Source organism: Pseudorca crassidens, chromosome 17, assembly GCF_039906515.1.
Source record: "Pseudorca crassidens isolate mPseCra1 chromosome 17, mPseCra1.hap1, whole genome shotgun sequence".
Taxonomy (NCBI): Eukaryota; Metazoa; Chordata; class Mammalia; order Artiodactyla; family Delphinidae; genus Pseudorca; species Pseudorca crassidens.
Window position 1 is genome coordinate 72832884 of NC_090312.1, and position 21227 is coordinate 72854110.

Below are 21227 nucleotides of genomic sequence, written 5' to 3' on the forward strand. Positions count from 1 at the left end.
CTTATTAGATGACTGATTGGGCAGAGGCATTTAAGTACTCGTAATTTTATTTATTAAGTGTAACTATTATTTTTTAATTAAAAGATATTTGGCAAGGTGACATGAGAACATGCTACAGAAAGGTACACACCGAAAGGTTCCCTCCCACTCTTGTTTCCAGTTCAGTCATTTCCTAACTTCTACCCCCAAAGGTAACCATTATTACTAGTTTCTTGTGTAAATGTCTAGACTTTGTTTCTATATATATAAGTAAAAATGAATGTGTGTGTATTTTATTTCCCTGTCCACTTTTTTCCTCCCTTAGTGAAGCTTTTATTTGATTTTAGGTAAATCTACTGTTACATTGGCAACAGTCCAATTATCATTCTAAGGTTATTAAAAATTAATTTGTTTTTAATTTTGTTTTGTTTCAGTAATACATTTACATCATTCAAACACCAAAAATAATGACAAGAGGATATAGTGAAAGACTTCCATCTCTGTTCTTGTTTGCCAAATTCCATCCCCCTAAGAAGTAACCACTGTTTCCTGTTGTTCTTCGTTTTCAGTATGTTTTAGTTTTTTATTTCTGATGGACCACGATTTCTAAGCCTAGAGACAAGGTGGCAGCTCCTATGAAGGATTTATAGTTGAGTATAACATTACCCCTCCAAATTTTAAACAACTTATTTTGCTAATATTGGCAATTATTTTCTTTCTTTCCAGTTGCAGGAAGCCAAACAAATGGAAAAAGAAAGGCATCGACAGCATCATCATCTGTTGCAGTCTCCAGTAAGCCATCATGAGCCTGAATCACCTCAACTTAGATATTTGCCACCTCAGACTGTTGATCATATATCCCAGGAACATGAAGGGGACCTTGATCCCCATTCACATGATGTGGATAAAAGCCTTCAGGATGATACAGAACCTGAAAATGGATCTGATACTTCCAGTGCAGAAAATGAACAGACTGAAGCTGATCAGGCAGCTGCAGCCGAAAGTAATCTTTCTGAGAAGGGGTTGCAGGGGTTGGGAGGTGTGTGTTGGGGGAAGAATGTAGGAGGGCATTTTTGGTAAAGAAACGTGGAAAGGGTGATATGACTTAATGGGTGTCAGGCACATTGTGGTAATTGTGGACTTTGTCCATCCTAGGTGATAAAGTTTTCTTAAAATTAGTTCATAGCAAACAGGAGACCTATTTATTTAGTAAAGTTTTCTGGAATGTGACTGAAAATTTTAGGAAATCATTATAAGATCACAAGGTACTATTGTCAAAAAAAAGGACTGAAATTAAATATGAAAAGATATCTTTTGAATAACCACCTGGCATACAAAAATATTTATTTTTATAGCCTGATGTGTAATAATCGATAAGATTTAGATATTCTCTGTGTTTTTTTCTAAGTAAATTTATAAGAAAAAGGTTACAAGATTACAAAAATTAAATTGCATTTATTTATTTTACAAATGTGTTTCTCTAAAAATAATCACGTGCAGTCATTTTTTCCCCAAACGTTATTCTCAGCTTTAGCTGTTCTATAAAACTGCCAGGAAACGAGTTTCTTCCCTTTGTTCCTCCTTAGCTTGGTGTCAAAAAAATGATGGAAATTCTGTTGCCTTTCTAGTGTGGTTTTGTAGAACTAGGATGGTTAGGGCTTAGTTACAATTCATCTGAATTCTGTGTTTTTACTTTACTTTGAGGAAAGACTTCTATAGTATATTTTCAGCTCTTGATTTTTTTCTTTAACCACATCTCTTCCATAACATAACAGTGGTTTGAGCATCAGCAGTGTCATGAATTGGTGCCTTTTTACTCTTTTTAAGAGTACTTTATTTAGCATTTACTTTAAAGGGGACAGTTTTGATAAACCAAGCATTTCTAGTACTCAAGCTAATAATGAATCCATACTGCCTATATGATTTACATTTTTCTAGCCTGCCCTTGCTGAAATTTCCCCTACTTTAACTGTAAGCTTATAAAGGAGCTGTTCAAAGAGCTAATCTATAATAAGGCTGGAACTTTATTTATTCCTCCATTTCTTCATCCGTGCATTCAGCAAATATTGATTTAGCATACTGTGTCCCAGGCACTGTGCTAGGACTTGGCGTTAAAAAAGCTGATGAAGGTGTAGCCATTGCTCTTAGGGTACTCATGGTCTGCCTGGAAGGTCAGGCATGTATAAATGAGGTGTAATGTGATAAATATCCTGCAAGTGGCATGCATAAGATAATTCTGCTGAGGAGAGTTAGGAAGTACTTTTGTAGAGAAAGTGTTGCTTTAGCTGAATCTTGTTTGGATAAGGGAAGGAATTGCCTAGCCAGAAAATTTAGGGAGTTTTCTAACAGAAGAAACAACATAGACCAAGACCCAAGGGGTGGAAGCGTCTACTGTGTAGTAGGTACCACTGTAGGTACCTTTTAAGATACAGCACTATAAATAAGACATAATTCCTGTGGGATAGTCGTGATTTTTAAAGGTGTTTTTCTCTCGACAGCTGATATAAATGAAAATTTTGCTTCTGAGCCGTTGGGTGAGAGTGCGTGGTCTGGAATTAGATTATCTGCTTTGAATCACACCTCTCTCACTTACTGGCTGTGTGACTTTGGACATAAAAGTTAACTTCTATAATCATTTCCCATGTGTAATAAGTATTATTCACGGTTACTCTAATTCTGTTAGATAATTTATAAGAGAATTGACTCGATTTGCTAATCATTTTGTGCACATTTTAGTGACTATATATATTTAGTTATGTTGAAATTGTTAATTTTTAGACTCTTGGTAACTTTAGCCAATTGGAGTGCAGGAATACAAAATTTAAGAAAGATGGAAAGATTGTATGTCAAGACATTTATATGTTTTTACTCCACAGAAGAATCTAAATGCTGTTGTATTTGAATTTTTTATAAAATGAAGTTACTGATTTGGCATGCTTATTTATCAACTTTCTCCTGTGACATTCAGTATTTTGTAGAATGCAGCGAACAGTAGATTAGGAGCAGTGAACAACAGGGAGGACAGACTTCTGGAAGTCAGAGTTTTACGTAGTGGTCCTTCATAGTGGTGTGAGTTGCGGGGTGTGTGTAGACAGTAGCACCATAAGCTCACATGCAGTCTAAGGCCGTTTGCTGTAGGGCAGTGGCTCCCAGAACAGGGACCCAGATCTCAAAGCATCATAAAGTGCCAACTGAGCCTTCCTGAGATATTTTCAGCATTTCAGAAAATCCCAGGGAAACCGTATTTTTATCTGCAAAAGTCACTACAAACTGACTGGGAATATCAAGTTTTATTAGTTTCTTGTGTGTTCAGAAGTTCTGATTGGTAGTTATGTCTGTTTTTGATTAATGTTAAATTGGGAGATGAATTCTTTTTTACTTACTAAATTTAGTTTTACATTGGATATGTGGAGTATGTTGGGGAAAAAATAGTAAGGAAGAGCTCAGATAGCCCAGTCTCTGGTTCTTCAAGGACCTCATTATATTAGAGCACAATGATGAGCTTGTTATTACTGGTGAGCCTAATTAATCAAAACAAGCTTTAATTACGTTTAATATTATTTGATCAGTGTGGGACATGTTAGAAATGTTTCATTCAGAACTTTTAAAAGTTTTGGTTCTTAAAGGAATAATCTAGAAAACTCATTTAAGTTGAATAGTCATTTAATAGCTTGTCAAACGAATCATTGTTGAAATTGACTTAATGATAAAACATTTTAAAATATGGTTTGGTTAAAAGTTTTGAAGATTTAACATGTAATTGCTTCTAGTTTCATATATCTGTTTTTTTCTTTTATTCTTAATTTCTTAGATTTTTTTCATTATAACTGTTTAGTAAAAGTTTCCAAAAAACTAAAATACTGTTTTCTTGAATTTTTCTTTTTTAAAGCATTATCTAAAAATGATGTATTATACGATGGCGAAAACCATGACTGTGAGGAAAAGCCACGAGACATTGTGCAGAGCATTGTAGAAGAAATGGTGAACGTCATCGTTGGAGGTAGCATATTTGACTTGAAATTAGTTTATTCTGTCTTATGTTATTTCATGTGACTGTGGGGACTATTTTATAATGTGCAAAACAGAAAAGGCAAAAATTGTGTGTAGAAAAATATTTAAATCTCTTTGATTATAGATGAGTACTTCCTTTTTCTCCAGTTTCAGTTATAATCTGTTTATAAAAACCCACTGTTCCCCACCCCATTAAAAAAAAGGTTGATTACCATTTCATTTTTTGTTTTTATGTTTGCTGGGAGAAGGGCAAGGGTATATTTTCCTTCCTCCTAAATGTGTTAAACTTTATAAACTAGAAAATGTTTAAATTGATTTGGTTTTTAGTATTTTGTATCTTCGGAAAAATCGTGATTTCTTATACCTTTATTATCATGACCCAAGTCATAGCTGATACAGGGGCAGATCCTATCATATGGATTGTGTTATAAAAATTTTTTAAAGTTTGATAGGAGTTTCATTCACACTTCTTGTGAACAGTATTATTATAGATAGGATTAGATTTGAGACCAATCCACTGAAGCTTATTTAATTCATGGTATCTTGCACAGGACTAAGCATAGTACCTTGCTACATGTACTTCTAGAAATATGATTAAATGTACAGTGTGGCTCTTGAATGAGAATAGTACTATTTCAGCCATGCCTAATTTCCATTTATAATGTCATTTCTAAGAATATATTTCCTTCTTTAGTACAACACTAGAAGCAAGTATTCATCTGATTGCATTCTTAATTTTTCATTCATCTTTTCATTCAACGAATACTTAGGAAGCACATACAATTGTATGGCACTGTAAGGAGACACAAACGTTTATCTGAAATAGACCATGCTCTGGAGGAAAGGGGTTCTGGAGTATAGGAATGTAAGATAAGTGTCATTAGAAAGAAATAGCTAAAATCCTATTAAAATTCAAAAAAAAGAATGGGTATTTCTAGCTAAAATTATCCAGGAGGGCTTCATGTAGGAGGTGACACTTGAACTTAGACTGTATAGATACTCACGCAGGTATAGGGAGTGGTGTTTGATGTATGGGAAACAGTTAGCTAAACTCTAGAGAGAATGATTTGGGAATTGGCAGGTGGTGCTTTAGCTGAAGTGTAGAGTATGTGGTGTCATATGGTAGAAAATAAGTTTGAAAAAGTAGTTTGGAGCCAACCAATGGATGGTTATAAATTCCAGCTTGAGGATTTTGAACTTCGTTCTAAGAGAGAATAAGTTACCATTGAAGATTTTAGAACTAAGAAATGAAGTAATCAGAATAATGTTTTAAGAAGCTAAGTAGGGAAATATGAAGTCCAGTGAAAGACCAGTGCAGTAATCTAAACCTAAATAGGACAGTAACAGTGGAAATAGAGAGGAAAAAGTGAATGAGAAGTGAGATAATGGAAGTTGAATCAAGAAGAGTTTGCAACTGATTGAAATCTAGGTGAAAGAGAGAATGAAAACTGTGTCAAAAATCCCAAAGATTACCTCAAGATTTGGTGATTCACTAGAAGGACTCATCATATAGTTACACTCACCACTGTGATGTGGTGAGTCAAGGTACAAGGCAAAATCATCAAAGGGAAAAGGCGTATGGGGCAAAGTCTGGAGGAAATCAGGTGGACAATTCCAGGATTCCTCTCCCAGTGAAGTTACATGGGAAACTCTTAATTTCCTCAAGCATTGAATTATGAAGTGCTGTCTAGCAGGGCAGCTCCTTAGAGACTGAGTGCCCCAAGTTTTTGGGGGGAGCCTGTGGTATAGGCACTCTCTATCTGCATATACCAAAATTCCAGATTCCCAGAGGGAAAGCTGGTGTTCCAGCATAAACCACATTATTTGTACAAACTATTGAGGCACAGTGAGCCACTTTTATTGGTTCTGGGAAGAGTGAGAATCCTCCCGAAGTGTAAATTCCAAGGTTCCAGCCAAGAGCCAACTTTGCAAGCAGGCCTTTCTAAGGATAGGCAGTCTCAGGCATGCTATGTTAGCTCTTTTCTGCACAGGCAGTCTCCCAGTTTTTGAGCCTAAATGGGTAAGTGGGTGGTAGTACTATTGGTAGAATTATTGGAGTAGATGTTGGCGTGGGAAAAAAGGTACTAATTTTTATTTTGACATTGCATTTGACCGTCAGGTGTGCCATTCATGTGGAAATGTTTATGAAATATATAATGGAAATACAGAACTCTGGCCTAAGAGATAATCAAGGCAGGTGTTATAGGTGGGAGTCATTCTGTTAAAATTAGTACTTGAAGTAGATTACCAAATGGGAAAGTGTAGAGGCTAAAGAAGAGAGCATGGTCTTGGGGAATATGAATTTTTCAAAAAACCATAAACTTATAATAAGGGAAGAAAGAAAGTATTAGGTCTCCACACATTCTCTTAAAATTTTATAATGTATATTAGGGGTTGGAAAATAATGTTCCATGAACCAAATTTGGCCCACTACCTATTTTTGTAAATAAAGTTTTATTGGAACACAGCCATGCTTATTTGTTTATGTATTGCTTATAGTGGCTGCCTTTGCACTACAAAAGTAAAGTTGAGTAGTGGCAACAAAGATCATATGGCCAGCAAAGCCTAAAATGGCTACTGTCTGGTCCTTTGCCAGTTTCTAATACATATGAATACAGAGTGTGAAGTGAAAGTTCTTTCATTTTTCTGCTTTTTACTTAGAAAACTTTCAAACCTAGAGAATAGTTCAAGGAACAGTACAGTTAAAACTGTAGGTCCTTTTCTAGATCACTAATTATTAACAGTTTTGCTACATTTGTTTTACTTGTCTTTAAGTAGACCCGTGTGTGTGTTTTGTTTTTGCTGAACCATTTGAAAGTTGGCTATATACAACATGACGCTTTACCCCTAAAATAACTCAGCATATATCTTCTAAGAATAAGGGCATTCTCATACATAACCACAATTCCATTTTCACACCTAAGAAAAGTAACACTCTTTTAAGAATATCTAATATAAATACACTTTAAAGTGTTCCTAGTTGTCCCCAAATGTGTTTCTTATATCCTTTTTTTTCTGTTTCTAGTCCAGGACCCATTCTAGGTACACTTGCTGCATTTGATTATCTCTTTGGTCTCGTTAGTTGAGAACAAGTCCTCTTGCCTTTTTTTCCATCTTTCATAACATTTATTTTTAAGAGTGTAATATTGTCTTGCAGAATGTTGCACAGTTTGAATTGATCTGATGATTTCCTAATTTTGATTTAGAGTAAACATATTTGGCAAAAATACTGCATAGGTAATGTTGGTATTTCTTATTACATCATATAAATTGGTGCATAATTAAGTTACCCCCTGTTGGTGATAATGTTTGATCACCTGGTTAAAGATGACCACCAGCTCTCTTCATTGTAAGGGAACATTTTCCCCTTTATAATTAATAAGTAATCTGTGAGTGATACTTTGAGATCATATCAAGATCCATTCACTTACTGGTTTTAAAATCCCTTGATGATCCTTAGATATTACATGGATTGCAATATAGTGATTTCATAATTCTAATATTAATCAACATTTTTATATGGAGAAGAGCACCTCCCTTTATTCAGTGTGTTACAATCCTTTACTGTCATCATTTTTTGTTCCTGATCTGGCCAGTGGGAATCCCTTCAAGCCAGCCCCTGTGTCCTTTTGATGTGATTGCATTGTCTTTGAGCATTTCCTTGTTTTCTGGAACAGTAAGATGTTCTAGGTTCACCTTCAGCTTTCCCTTGTCCCAGCCCTGGAATCAACAAGTTCTTTAGGAGTCCTTATTCTTTTTACTGGGCAATTGTATTTAGAGACCAAGGCCTAGGTACTAGGTATGCTCACTGCTACTGGGGTGTTATTACTTTTAGTCTTTTCCAGTGGACAGAAACAGGAGATATACAATCACAAGATAATCTTATTAGTTCCAATTCACATCCAGCACCACAAGGTTTCTCTTCATCTTCCTGCATTTCATTCTTGTGTTTCTTTTTCCACAGTGAAAACCTAAATTTGCAGAAACAGTGTGCCATTACCAAGAACAAGCTGATTAATTAAAGTTCAGATTTCTTTGCAATCATATGTGTCCTTAGAATATATTTTACTAAGGATGAAGAGAGTACTGTGTTCAGAAGTTACTTGTATTAACTATTTTTATTGATTTAACTTTTTAAATTGAAGAACATTTACATGATTCAAAGTAAAAATTATATAAAATACTTAGAGAACTCTTCCTTCCATTTCTCCCCTTGCTGACCTGCCTTATAGGTAACGACTTTCATAAGCTTGTAGTTTATAAGAGCAGTCCCTAACCTTTTTGGGACTGGTTTCATAGAAGACAATTTTTCCACGGACCGGGACAGGGCGGTGGTTTCGGATGATTCAAGCGCATTACATTTATTGCTCACTTTATTTCTATTATTATTATTTTATTGATTGATTGCTGCGTTGGGTCTTCGTTGCTGCACGTGGGCTTTCTCTAGTTGAGGCGAGCGGGGCTACTCTTCGTTGCGGTGCGTGGGCTTCTCATTGTGGTGGCTTCTCTTGTTGCAGAGCACAGGCTCTAGGTGCTCAGGCTTCAGTAGGTGTGGCACACGGGCTCAGTAGTTGTGGTACACGGGCTTAGTTGCTCCGCGGCATGTGGGATCTTCCGGACCAGGGCTCGAACCTGTGTCCCTTGCATTGGCAGGCGGATTCTTAACCACTGCGCCACCAGGGAAGTCCTATTTCTATTATTATTACGTTGTAATATATAATGAAATAATTATACAGCTCGCCATATTGCAGAATCAGTGGGAGCCCTGAGCTTGTTCTCACTTGCCACTCACTGATAGGGTTTTGATATGAGTTTGTAAGCAATTAATTCATTATGGTCTCTGTGCAGTCAAACCTCTCTGCTAATGATAATCTATTTGTAGCCGCTCCCCAGTGCTAGCATCACTGCCTCAGCTCCATGTCAGATCGTCAGGCATTAGATTCTCATAAGGAGCTTGCAACCTAGATCCCTCACATGCGCAGTTCACGGTAGGGTTTGCGCTCCTATGAGAATCTAACGCTGCCGCTGATCTGACAGGAGGCAGAGCTCAGGCAGTAACGCGAGCGATGGGGAGCGGCTGTAAATACAGATGAAGCTTCGCTCGCTCACCCACCACTCACCTCGTGCCGTGTGGCCTGGGGTGTTGTGGGGTGCAGTGTTGGGGACCCCAGGTTTATAGTGTGTGTGTGTGTGTGTGTGTGTGTTTCCCCAGAGAAGTAAGCAAATACTTATGATTATTTCTCTTTCTTTTTGATAGAACACTGTATATCTTCTGTGTCTTCCCCTTTTTTCACCTAATATGTACTAGAAATCCCTCTATTTCAGTTGATAGAGATTTCTCTTAATCTTTTTTCTTTTGGCTGTGTGCATAATACTCTATTATGTGGGTATATGTTTATTCAGCCAGTCCTCTGCTGACAGGAACTTTGGTTGTTTCCAGTATTTTGCTATTACAAATAAAGCTGCAGTGAATAACCATGTATATCTGTATTCATATTTGTGGAGATTGATCCTCTGGGCAAATTCAAAGAGGTAATATTACTAGGTCAAGTGGTAAATGAATGTGAAGGTATGTTAGCTTTTGCTGAATTTCTCTTCATAAGTGTTGTATTGTTTTGCACTCTTACTTGAAACATACAAGAGTGCCTTTTTCTCCAAGCTCCCAGTGGAGTTTAAGGTTTTGAATTTTTGCCAGCCTGACAGGTGAGAATTGTATCTTACTTTGGTTTTAATTTGCATTTCTCCACGAGTGAAATTAAATATCTTGTTGTGTTTGAGGGCCATTGTATATCTCTTTTAGGGAGTCATTATTCATGTCTTTTGTTCATTCTGTCAGGTTTTTATCCTTTTTCCCTTATAATTTCAGAGAATCCTTTTATATTAGGATTCTGTGATATATTTTACAAATATTTTCTCTCAGTTCCTTATTTGCCCAAGTCTTCTGACCTTGATATGTTTTTTGCTCTTTAAAAAGTTTTTTTAATAACATTTTTCATGCATGTCTGTATTCATATATTTGAATATAAATGGGAACATACTGTACTTACTGCTTTATAATCTGCTGTTGTCACATACTAAATTATAGTTTTCCTTTCATGTCATATTGTACTTAATTATATTGGTGGTCCATAATTTATTTAAATAACCTCCTATTAATACTAGCATTTAGGTTGTTTACTAGTTTTTGCTTTGCATGGCTCTCATGGAGCATTCATATTATAGATATCATTTTGCACTTTTCTTTAGGGTAAGGAATACTTGACCAAGATGTATGAACATTTAAAATTTATATACAGTGCTTTGTTTAACATCACTTTAATAGATGGACTATATCTTATTGTTTTAATTTATGTTTCTTTGATTATTTGCATGGTAAAAACATAGGAAGCAGTCATTATTTTTGTAGGTCAAATACTGGCAATTTCATGTGGTGCAGCTGAGTGTCTATGGGCTATTTATACTTTTCTGAATTGCCTATTCCTATCTTTTGCCCATTTTTCCATTCAGTTTTTTTGGTTTTTGTTCTTTTTTTGTTTTTCATCTTTATTGGAGTATAATTGCTTTACAGTGTTGTGTTAGTTTCTGCTGTACAACAAAGTGAATCAGCTGTATGTATACATATATCTCCATATCCCCTCCCTCTTGATGGGTTTTTGTTCCTTAATTCAAGATTTCTTCATCTTAAGAAATTAGCCCTTGTTCATTGTATTATAAATATTTTTTCTCCAGTCTTTGTTTTGTTTTGTTTCCCTTTGCTTCTGTTGTTACTGTTCTCAGCAGATATTTGACCATACCTAAAAAATTTAACAAATAAAGCCTTTTTCTTTGTGATTTTGTTTTTGTCTTGCTTAGAATGGATTTTACCACCCTAAGATTATAAAAATATTCTACCATACCATGTTTTTCTAATACTTTTGTTTTCATTTTTTTAATTTAAATTTTTAATTCATCTGAAATTTATTTTTCCGTTTGGTATGAGATTAGATAGCTAGTTATAACCTAGAATAATACTTCCTTTCCTAAATTAATTTGAAATCCCACTTTTATCCAAAATGGTTCTGTTGGAGTTTTCTGTACAGTCACATTGAGCTGTTTATTCTTATCCAGTGTTGAAGTGTTTAAAATATTTTAACTTTATTGTATATGTTGATCTTTATAGTGCAAGTCCCTCCCCATCAGTTTTTTATACATTTCATTAAATGTATACACAAAGTTTAGAACCAGTTCATTCAGTTCAAAAAGTAAGTTTATTTAGTAATTGTTTCTAAATGTTTTTCATTTGGTTATCTTGGGTTTTCTAGGTGAGTAATGATATTTTATCTTTGTTTCTTCCTTTATAATATTTACGCTTCATTTTTGGTCTCTCAGTTTTGTTATATAACATTAGTTTGAACCTCAAGAAAATGTTGAGTAGGGTTAATGGTGGCAAGAATCCTCATTTGTTTTTAACATTATTGCTGTATTTCACCCGTAAGTTTGATGATTGCTTTTGTGTTTTGGAGGATACTCTTTATCAAGTTCAGTAAGTTTCCTGTATTTCTAGTTTATTAAAAGATACTTTTTATCTTTTTGTGTGTGTGCCTGGGTGTGATTTTACTTTTGTTTTTTAAATCAGGACTAGCTGTTGAATTCTTTTCATAACTTTTCATCATTCTAGTGATTTTTCTATTATGTTTTTAGCTATTAATTCTCCTCTTTCTTTCCATTCTTCCCTTCCACATCATACACTACAGTTGTTGAGTATTTTTCATCATATCCTTTATTGCTCTGACAGTCTTTCCTAATTTCCATCATTTTGTCTTATGATTCTGCATTCAGAGAAAATGTTACAAGGGGCTTTCCAATACTTTATTCATTAATGTCCATTCTACTGCTTTTCCCAGTGTATGTTTTTTCTTTCAGTAATTTTGTTTTTGTCTCCAAGAACCCCTATTTTTTCTTGAGCTCCCTTTTTTCATAGCGCTTTGCGCTTTTTTTTTTTTTTTGTGCGATACATGGGCCTCTCACTGTGGTGGCCTCTCCCGTTGCAGAGCACAGGCTCCGGACGCGCAGGCCCATCGGCCATGGCTCATGGGCCCAGCCGCTCTGTGGCACGTGGGATCCTCCTGGACCGGGGCACGAACCTGTGTCCCCTGCATCGGCAGGCGGACTCTGACCCACTGCGCCACCAGGGAAGCCCCTGCTCCTATTTATTGACGCAGTATTCTTTCACACATCTCTGGGAGTACCAATTAAAATTGTTCCAGCTGTAAAATGTTTCACCGGGAAACCATTTGCTCAGATTGCTGACCTTTGTCCTTACTTTTGAGCGTAGACTTTACATTTCTGTCTGTTTAAAGAATAGAAAGACCAGATTTGATCAGTATATAAAGAGCTTTCTCAGTAATTCTGTGCACTGCTTTTCCATTTCTCATGAGGCTTTCCTCTCCAGAGTCTGCCAGGTGACTGCCGTCCAAAGGCAGACCTTATTTCCCAGCTGAGAACTTAACTAAAAGAAGCAGATGCCTCCCTTGAGCAGAGGGGGATCCTGGTGATCCTTGGGCTGTGTTGTAAGCACACACTGAAGCCATGTGAAGCTTGGGATAAATGCTGTTTCAACGTTTTATATATTCTAGCCTCGGGGTCAGGAGTGGGGGGAGCGTTCTTCAAACTTGGTTTGTTCCCATTCTCCCAGCCTTTGCCAGGAAATCTTAGGCTGCCTTCATTCAGTTAGGGCTTTATTTAGCATTAGTTAAGTAGAAACAGGTGGTTAGAGTGGAAGCCTAGAACCTGAGATTTCACTGCTGTACTAGCTTGCTCAGTGTTTATTGCAGCACTGTCTCTTCTCCCTTAGCTGGGACGCTGCTCTCTCCCTTCCTACCCTACTTCTTAGGTTAAGACACCTACCAAGCAAATCCTCCACTTTAATTAACAGGCTGCACTCAGATACATTCTAGATGATCGTGGCTGCTGACAGCTCTGTTGGTAGACATTGGCCTGGTTTCCCAAGCTCTCTTCCCTCCTACCCCATAGCCCTTGGCATTCTGTCTGGGCTTGGGAGTATATTGGAACCCACATGGTACAATTCAGCCACTTCTCAGGTAGCTCTGTCCTTTGCATGTGTTCAGTCACAGGCATCTGAACATTATTGGCTTTTCCCTTCTTCCTCCATCCGAACCTTTTGTTGTTGTTGTTGTTGTTCATGCTGCGTGGCTTGCAGGATCTTAGTTCTCCAACCAGGGATTGAACCCAGGCCATGGCAGTGAAAGCACCGAGTCCTAACCACTGGACCGCCAAGGAATTCCCATGAACTTATCTTAATTTTTAGAAATTCCTTCAAGATTTTGGTCTATTGATTATATCCTCCTTAGTTTTCCAGTGCTACTAAAGGCTATTTCTCTTGTTTATATTTTTTCCCTTGTAGTTTCAGTGGGATTTGTGAAAGAAGAAGGTAAATTAGTGGGCTCAGCTCACCACCTTGTAAACAGAAGTCTGCACTTATGTTTAGGCGACAATTAGAGGGAGAATTAGAGGGAAAAAACAGAGAGAATAATAATATCTAACTGTTAAGTACTTTCTTTGTATCCCCAATGATTTTAAGTGCTTTACTTGTGTTTACTCAATCCTCCCCAAACTCTGGGATGTTTAGGTACTGTTATGATTCTCTTTTTTACAAATGAGGAAATTGAGGCACTGAGATTAAGCTAACCTGTAAGAAGTGGTAAAGACTCCAACCCAAAGATGTCTGGCTTCAAAGCCTGAAAATAAAATAAGAGAATGTTTTCAATTCGTTTCAGAAATTTCCTAAGAAGGAAAGTATTATCAATGAATATTAATTATTTCTTTAGAAATTTGATTTAGAAAAGAAAAATGGACAGTAGCTGATGTGTGGTAGGAGTTGCAGGAAAGTTATGTCTTTATAGTGAAAAGATGTGAGTGTGTTAGTTGAGTATTGGGGAAGATCCAGTCATGTGCACAAATTGAAAATGTAATGTTTCAAGAAAGTATCCAGGGGAGAAGGACACTACCTAAGGCAAGAAGAGGTAGATTTGAGGGTGAATGAATGATTCATCTTAGAAATGTGAAGGAATATTTTTTCCCTGAAATGAGAGGGAAGATAAAGATGATTGTTGGTGTTAAGGAATTTTATAGTGGGTGAGGAAGAGTAAGGAAGCCTGTGTTAAATTATCTGCATAGCTTAAGTAGAAGGCGGAAGTTGTTTATTAAGGGAAGGTGGAGGAGGGGCAGTGGAAAGAGATGTAATTGAGTACAGAGAAAAAGGTTGGGAGTAAGTGCTTTGGGGAACAATCATCAGTTTCTGATAATCATTATTAAATTTTTGTGACTTCTTCCAGAGAGTTCTTTACATATATATAAGCATTCTTTACATATATATAGAAAGCTTTAATAGTATTTAGTGTGTCAGACATTAGCGTATTACCAGGTACACTCCTTTCATTACTCAAATCAGTTAAAAAATTGGGCACATGTTACCAGTTAGCAGCAAAATTAATAATAGCTACTACCCCTTATTGAGAACCAATTGTGTTCTTTATGTACTGTGCATGTGTGTGTGTTTTGGTGATTCCATATAGACATTATTATCTTTGTTGCTTATGAAGAAGGTGAAATAACTTCTCCAGTTAAGTGGTAGAGACATGATTAAAACAGCAGGGGTCTTTCATATTCTAAAATCTGTGCTCCTTCTAGTACATTGTATTTCCCTCATGCTAGCCTGTAATTTCTTTTACTTGGCAGCATGAGAGGAGCAGTTTCCTGCCAGATAGCTACTGAGTTATGGCCACAGACATGTATGTGTTCCTTTTTCTTTCTTTAGTTCATATTCTTTTCCATTATGGTTTATTACAGGATATTGAATATAGTTCCCTGTGCTTTACAGTAGTACCTTGTTGTTTATCCATTCTATGTATAATAGTTCACATCTGCTAATTCCAAACTCCCAATCCCTTCCTCCCCCATTCTCCCATCTCCTTGACAACCATAGTTTGTTCTCTGTCTGTGAGTCTGTTTCTGTTTCGTAGATAAGTTCATTTGTGTCATGTTTTAGATTCCACATACAAGTGATATCATGTGGTATTTTTCTTTCTCTTTCTGACTTACTTCATTTAGTATGATAATCTCTAGGTCCATCCATGTTGCTTCAAATTTCATTTTTTGTTATGACTGAATAGTATTCCATCGTGTTTTTATATGTGTATATCAATCACATCTTCTTTATCCATTCATCTGTCTATTGACATTTAGATTGTTTCCATATCTTGGCTACTGTAAATAGTGCTGCTATGAAGTTTTCTTTTTTAAAGTAACATACATTACACCTAGAGTAGTTCTGAAACTTGGTATTGTTTGCATTGTCTATGTTTGTCCTACTAGAAGTCATTTATTTCTGTGTATATTAATCACAAGTAAGATTACTCAGAGTGACATACTGAAGAATATTCACAGCCATTATTTCCATAGTTGTGTTCCAAAGAATATATGTTATTAGAGGTATTAGTAGGTATTCTAAAAAGGGGGTTGGGATCTCATGGTAAAATAAATTTTGGAAACGCTGTGTATTGTATATCCCCTTTGGAGAACTCAGTGCGTATTAGCAAATTAAAGGCTGTGATAAAGATACCTATTTTCCATCATTTCCCAAACTTATTTGAAAATGGGATTTTTTTGAAGAATTTCTTTTAATATCTTAAGGCATTAGCATTCATTAGGACTCAGTTTAGTAAATGCTAATATAGACTAAAAGTAAGCTTCTGTTTCAGCACATTCTGTTAGCCTTTCATCAGCTGAGTGTGTTCCATTGCCAGAGCTACTTAAGGATCATGTTTGGATATATTCCAAATGCATACTTACTAGTAAGTATGCTAACCTTTAAATGGTGCCAATACATCTTACTTCACATTGCTTTTCTGCCACTGTTTCATTTTAAATAGTGTATGCTTTTTCAGTGCACTTCAGTTAAGTTAAATATGTTTGCATGTTTTTTCTTCTTACCGTTTTAGATATGGGAGAAAGGGCTACCATAAATGCAAGTGCAGATGGCAACATTGGAACCATAGAGGATGGTAGTGACACTGAAAATATTCAAGCAAATGGAATTCCAGGAACACCAATTTCTGTTGCATATACACCGTCCTTACCTGATGACAGATTGTCTGTCTCTTCCAATGATACTCAGGTATAAATAGAGGAAAAATCCTCTTAATCTTACAAATTGATAGGCTGCTACCAACACCTTGTGGTGAATATATCCAGTTGATAATGCTGGCTGATTTCAGTTTGAGGAAATAAAAAGTTGTGGTTTTTTTCCCATTGATATAAATCCAGAGCAGTTTATTCCCTTAAAATATTGATAGCTATATTTCCAACTCTAAGGTGTGTCTCATATGTGTTCACATCTTTCCTCCTCCCCCATTGAAATTACATTTAAAAAGAACATTCTTATCACATATTTATAGGATAATTCTAGTATACTAGGAGGGGAAAGAGCTTCTGGAGATCTGGAGAACTTCGTCTTACCTTTGCTCAGGGTACAATAAAATCCATACTGTGGTAGTGATAGGGTCCTCCTCATCCTTCCTACCCTGTATTTTGTGTATTTTTTCCTTATCTTTTCAGATAAGGGAGTCCTACCGTAAATCATTGCCCCATACATAGGGGTAAGTTTTCCGGGCCTTGCTGACCTTTATCAGTTAATAACTTTTAAATGTTGCCTTAACAGTCTCCATTGTCTTATGTCTATCTGCGCAGAGTAGATAAAAAATAAAATAGGACAAAAACATAAAACACCTAGTGACAGGTAGTGGAAAGCGTAGTTTAGGCCATAAATGGGTAAATTTTAAGAGTTTGGTGGCATATTTTAAAAGAATGCATTTTTTAAGGTATTTATTGTTGGGGATGGGAGTGGCATGTCACAATAAAGAAAAACAATATGGCAAATTCCTCATCTAGTTTTCCTTCCAGTAGAACCCCACATATAACTGAATCGAATAAAATATATAGAAGGCTGAAATGATTTGCACTGGCAGATACCTTTATTTACATGGTGTGTTCACTTGTGTAGGAATCTGGAAATTCTTCAGGACCTTCACCTGGTGCTAAGTTTTCCCACATTTTACAAAAGGATGCCTTTCTAGTATTCAGGTCATTGTGTAAACTGTCAATGAAACCACTGTCGGATGGACCGCCAGATCCAAAGTAAGTCCTCAGCTGTTCTGCCTGACAGATGCAGCTTTTTAATCTTGAGCCTTACTGTAAAATAGTCTTTGGGTTTTCTTTTGTTTTTGTCTTTTAGGACCTTCAAAAATACTTTGGGGGGTTATTTTACTTTTTAAAACATGTACTAAAGAACAGTGAGTTTCAAAATTGCTAGAGTAGATACCTTATACTATCTTCCAAAAGCACACCAACAGCATTATAGAATTGTGCCTGGTGCATAGTAGGTGCTCATCAAGTATTGAATGATTAAATGAATTATTATTTTAATATTGTAAGTAACATTGGTACTAATGTAGCCCTTTACATGTAGCCTCATGCTAGGCTTCTGAAAGCTACTACTTGAAAGGTAATAAAACCTAAGAGAAATAAATCTTAAAAGTCATAATGAAAGATAATAATATATTCATTAAGGTCTGAAAAAATGCCCTAAGATGAAAACTTTCTCCTGTGGGGAGCAGGAAATACTTTATAGGAGTCACTCATCTGCTTCCCATCAATTATATTAGTCTAAACGGTAGGTAAGTGCCATTTTTTAAGTCATAAATTGTCATATATTTTATGTGTAAATGATTCCAATGCAAGTACTTCCTGCTCGAGGTTGAGTTTGGGATTTATTAAAGAGCCCTGCTCCTCTGATGTTGCAGCATCATGTATTATATAGCATGTCAGTTTTAGGAGAACTTTCTGGAGAAAGTCAGCTTGGAGAGGCCTGAGTGACTTTGAGAAAGGGATATTGAAATAGGGGGAAATTCATTTTTAAAACCCTAGAGCATTTCAGTTTCTAAGTGTCAACTGAGAAGGAAGACTGGAGACAGTTACAATAAAAACTTTATAAGTTTTGGGAAACCACATTTGTTATACTTTCTACAGTTTTGTTTTGTCACATTGTACTGATTCAGTGAGAAACATCTTTTAGGCCCAGAAGCCTGAAACTCTTATCTTTTTAGCCCCAAACCCTGAGAGTCAGAAATATTTTGAAAATACAAACGCTACAGAAACAGGATTAAGGTTGTTCGAATTACAATATAAACTTGATTATAGCCTATATATTTTATACGAATATATTTGAAATTTTTTCAGTTTCTTAGTTTCATTATGGGGGGGGAATGACAATTTTGACCTATCATTCTGGATTGATGAAGACCTAATTTAAGGAGAAAATAACTTTAGAATTTGGTGCTAGTGCTGAAAGCCATTTTTCCCATGATTTAAAAATGTTGGTGACCTTAAAAGCCTCAGATGTTTAGCTTTCCCAAATCAGACCTTTAATATTACAAAAGATTATTGTGACGAATAATGTAAATTATCCTCCTACGTAGTGGGCTTAAGTCAGAGATATTAGGAAATTTTGTTTCAACGTAAAGAAAACCTTCTCGACCACCAGTCATTAAATATTGGAATGGAATTCTGAAAGAGATCAAATTTTCCACCCCTAGAAACTGTTCTTTTTCCAGAATATATGGTTTTCTATCTTGAATGATTGTTTTGCCAAAATTAATGATCTTTTGTAGTTATACGATTTCCTTTTTGTCTTTGCTTCTCTTTATATTTTGTGGCCTTGCTAAGATGATGATCCAGGAAATGTTCTTTAAGCTTAAATCGTAATTTGAAACTACCCCACAAAAAAACTGCAGACCTGTAATATCCAGCTTCTTTTGCCTATCAGAAGTATACTTTATTGTGTTATCAAACAATCATTTGACCATCTCTTCATTGATTAATGCCCTATTCATAGTAGATACTTAATGTTTAGATGAGTGCATGAATAAATCCGTTAATTATTTTGAGCACATACTAACGAGGCATTTTGTTGGATGCTGTGGATCCAAAGATAAAATATACTTATAAGAAAACTCATGCGTTGGTGAATGATAAGCTGCGGGTTTTAGTTTCTATTGGAACTGAGCAAAAAGGGTGATAAATGTGAGGTAGACTAAGGAAGTAGCAGTAGTGGATAAGCCTTGGAAGGCCTCAACGTGAAGGGGGAGTACCTGGCCCACTCCATATTTTCCTATAGCTAGTATTCAAAGTCTTATTCCCACTGTTTCTAACTTGAGTTATCTAAGGTTTTTTTGTTTGTTTGTTTGTTTTGTAATACTGCATTTGCTGCACGTACGTATTCTTAGATTCAGAGGCATAGGCATCTTGGAAACATGACTGTGTATTAATGGTATTATTGGTTCCAGTTTTATTTCAAAGATGGCAGTATTTTTTGTGATTCCTATTTACCTAAAATTAAATATTCCTTGTTAGAGTTTTAGGTCCTTGAATCACTTGACACTTAAAACCATAAAATTTTTAAGGTAGAAATCAAGAGCAGTTAAGTTTACTATGTGGTGTAAATGTGACTGAGTACAATTTGGAATAAATTAAAAAAAGAACCAATGGCTAGAGCATTTAGATGTGTTCTGCATTTGAAAAGTTGCCTGGGATCAATCTCCTTGGTCTCTTGGGCTTAAAAAACCTGTTTCAATGGGAGAAAAATGGTATTTGTGAAATCTGATCATTAAACTTCTAGATAGTGATCAGAAATGTGGCACAGTATATTGATTAGAAAAATGCCATTTTCAATTTAAGCTTAAATGTGTTTTTCAGCTTTTCATTATATAAAAATACGTATTTAGAATAAATGGGTAAGCTACCAAGAGGTACAAGTATTCTAAAAGCCTCTTTGTATGTATTTTTTTAAAAAAGAGTTTTCGATGGTTACAGAAAAAGTAAGCTTGAAGCAATGCTTTAATTTAGTAATGCACCAAAACTTTTCATTAGTGTTTAGGATTTTTGAGTAGCATAACTAGGAAAAAAGTACATTGGAACCTATTTATACTAAATATGGCCCTTAATCTGAGAAGTTCATGTTGATTTCTAAAAAGTGAAATATACTTGCGAAAGAAAGGAACAAGGCATAAATCTTTAAAATTTCTTTTCTTGTTCAAAGGAACAGTAGGTTGATGTTAAATATGTGTGAGTGATTGTTTTCCCATTTAAAAAGTTCATGAAATTAAGTGGTAGAAGGAGAACATCAGTGGAACTACCCATTATTAGTGGCCAAGCTTATTTATGTACTGTACCTTCTTATTTATGTTGCAGAGTTTTCTGTTTCTTTCCATGTAAAGGTTTGTGAAATTATGTGGTACAGGAAATATCTTTGGAACAACCTATTATTACCATAATGCTAAACTTGTCCATATACTGTGCCTTCTTTTTTATATTTTAGGTCTCATGAGTTACGATCCAAGATTCTTTCATTGCAGTTACTTCTATCCATTCTGCAGAATGCAGGACCTATTTTCAGGACAAATGAGATGTTTATTAATGCTATTAAGCAGTATCTGTGTGTTGCACTCTCAAAAAATGGAGTTTCTTCTGTTCCAGAGGTTTTTGAGCTTTCCCTTTCCATATTTCTTACTTTGTTGTCAAACTTCAAGACGCATCTGAAGATGCAGATTGAGGTATGTTCTGCATTTAAGCATTGTTGGCTATTCATCTGTTTTCATGTTAAATCATGTTTTAATACACTGGAAAGTTTTTTAGAATGTGAAATAATATTTGTGTATTATCACGTAACATGTGCCTACAAAGTACTACTAAGCACTAGGTAAGCGCTAAGAATGCAAAATCAAATTAAGACATAAGCTCCTGCCTTCAAGGAATGTATAATAAGTAGTTCCATGAATGATTTTAATTGTCTTGAATTAATTTGGTCCTCACAATAATTTTGCCATTGTGTATATGATATGTAATAGTGAACTTGGTTATCTTAAAAGAAAGCTCTAAATAAATACTTTGTCTGCATGGTTTTAAGCCATTTAAGTTTTTGGTACTTTAAAGAGGTGATCAAGTAGAATTATATTTTAGGAGTTATATTTTAGGACATTTGAAATTTTAACTTTTATATTTTTTCCCAGTATATCTGTTATTATTATATTCCTAAAGTTTTCTCTCAACATCTTTGGAACTAGAATAACAGTTATGTCATTCTAAAATATTTCCAGAGCCTTAGCAAAATGAAATTAGGGAAT

At 35.5% G+C, this 21227-nt stretch overlaps 1 protein-coding gene across 2 annotated transcripts in view; it reads left to right on the forward strand.

Moving 5' to 3' along the window:
* The window catches only part of ARFGEF1 (ADP ribosylation factor guanine nucleotide exchange factor 1), a 138599-nt gene that overhangs the window by 61373 nt on the left and 55999 nt on the right, over positions 1-21227 (forward strand). For both annotated transcript variants that reach the window (XM_067712138.1, XM_067712139.1), the window contains exons 6-10: positions 706-982; positions 3869-3979; positions 15990-16165; positions 17051-17184; positions 20423-20657. In XM_067712138.1, coding sequence (XP_067568239.1) covers positions 706-982; positions 3869-3979; positions 15990-16165; positions 17051-17184; positions 20423-20657 — 933 coding nt within the window. The remainder of the gene's footprint in view (positions 1-705; positions 983-3868; positions 3980-15989; positions 16166-17050; positions 17185-20422; positions 20658-21227) is intronic.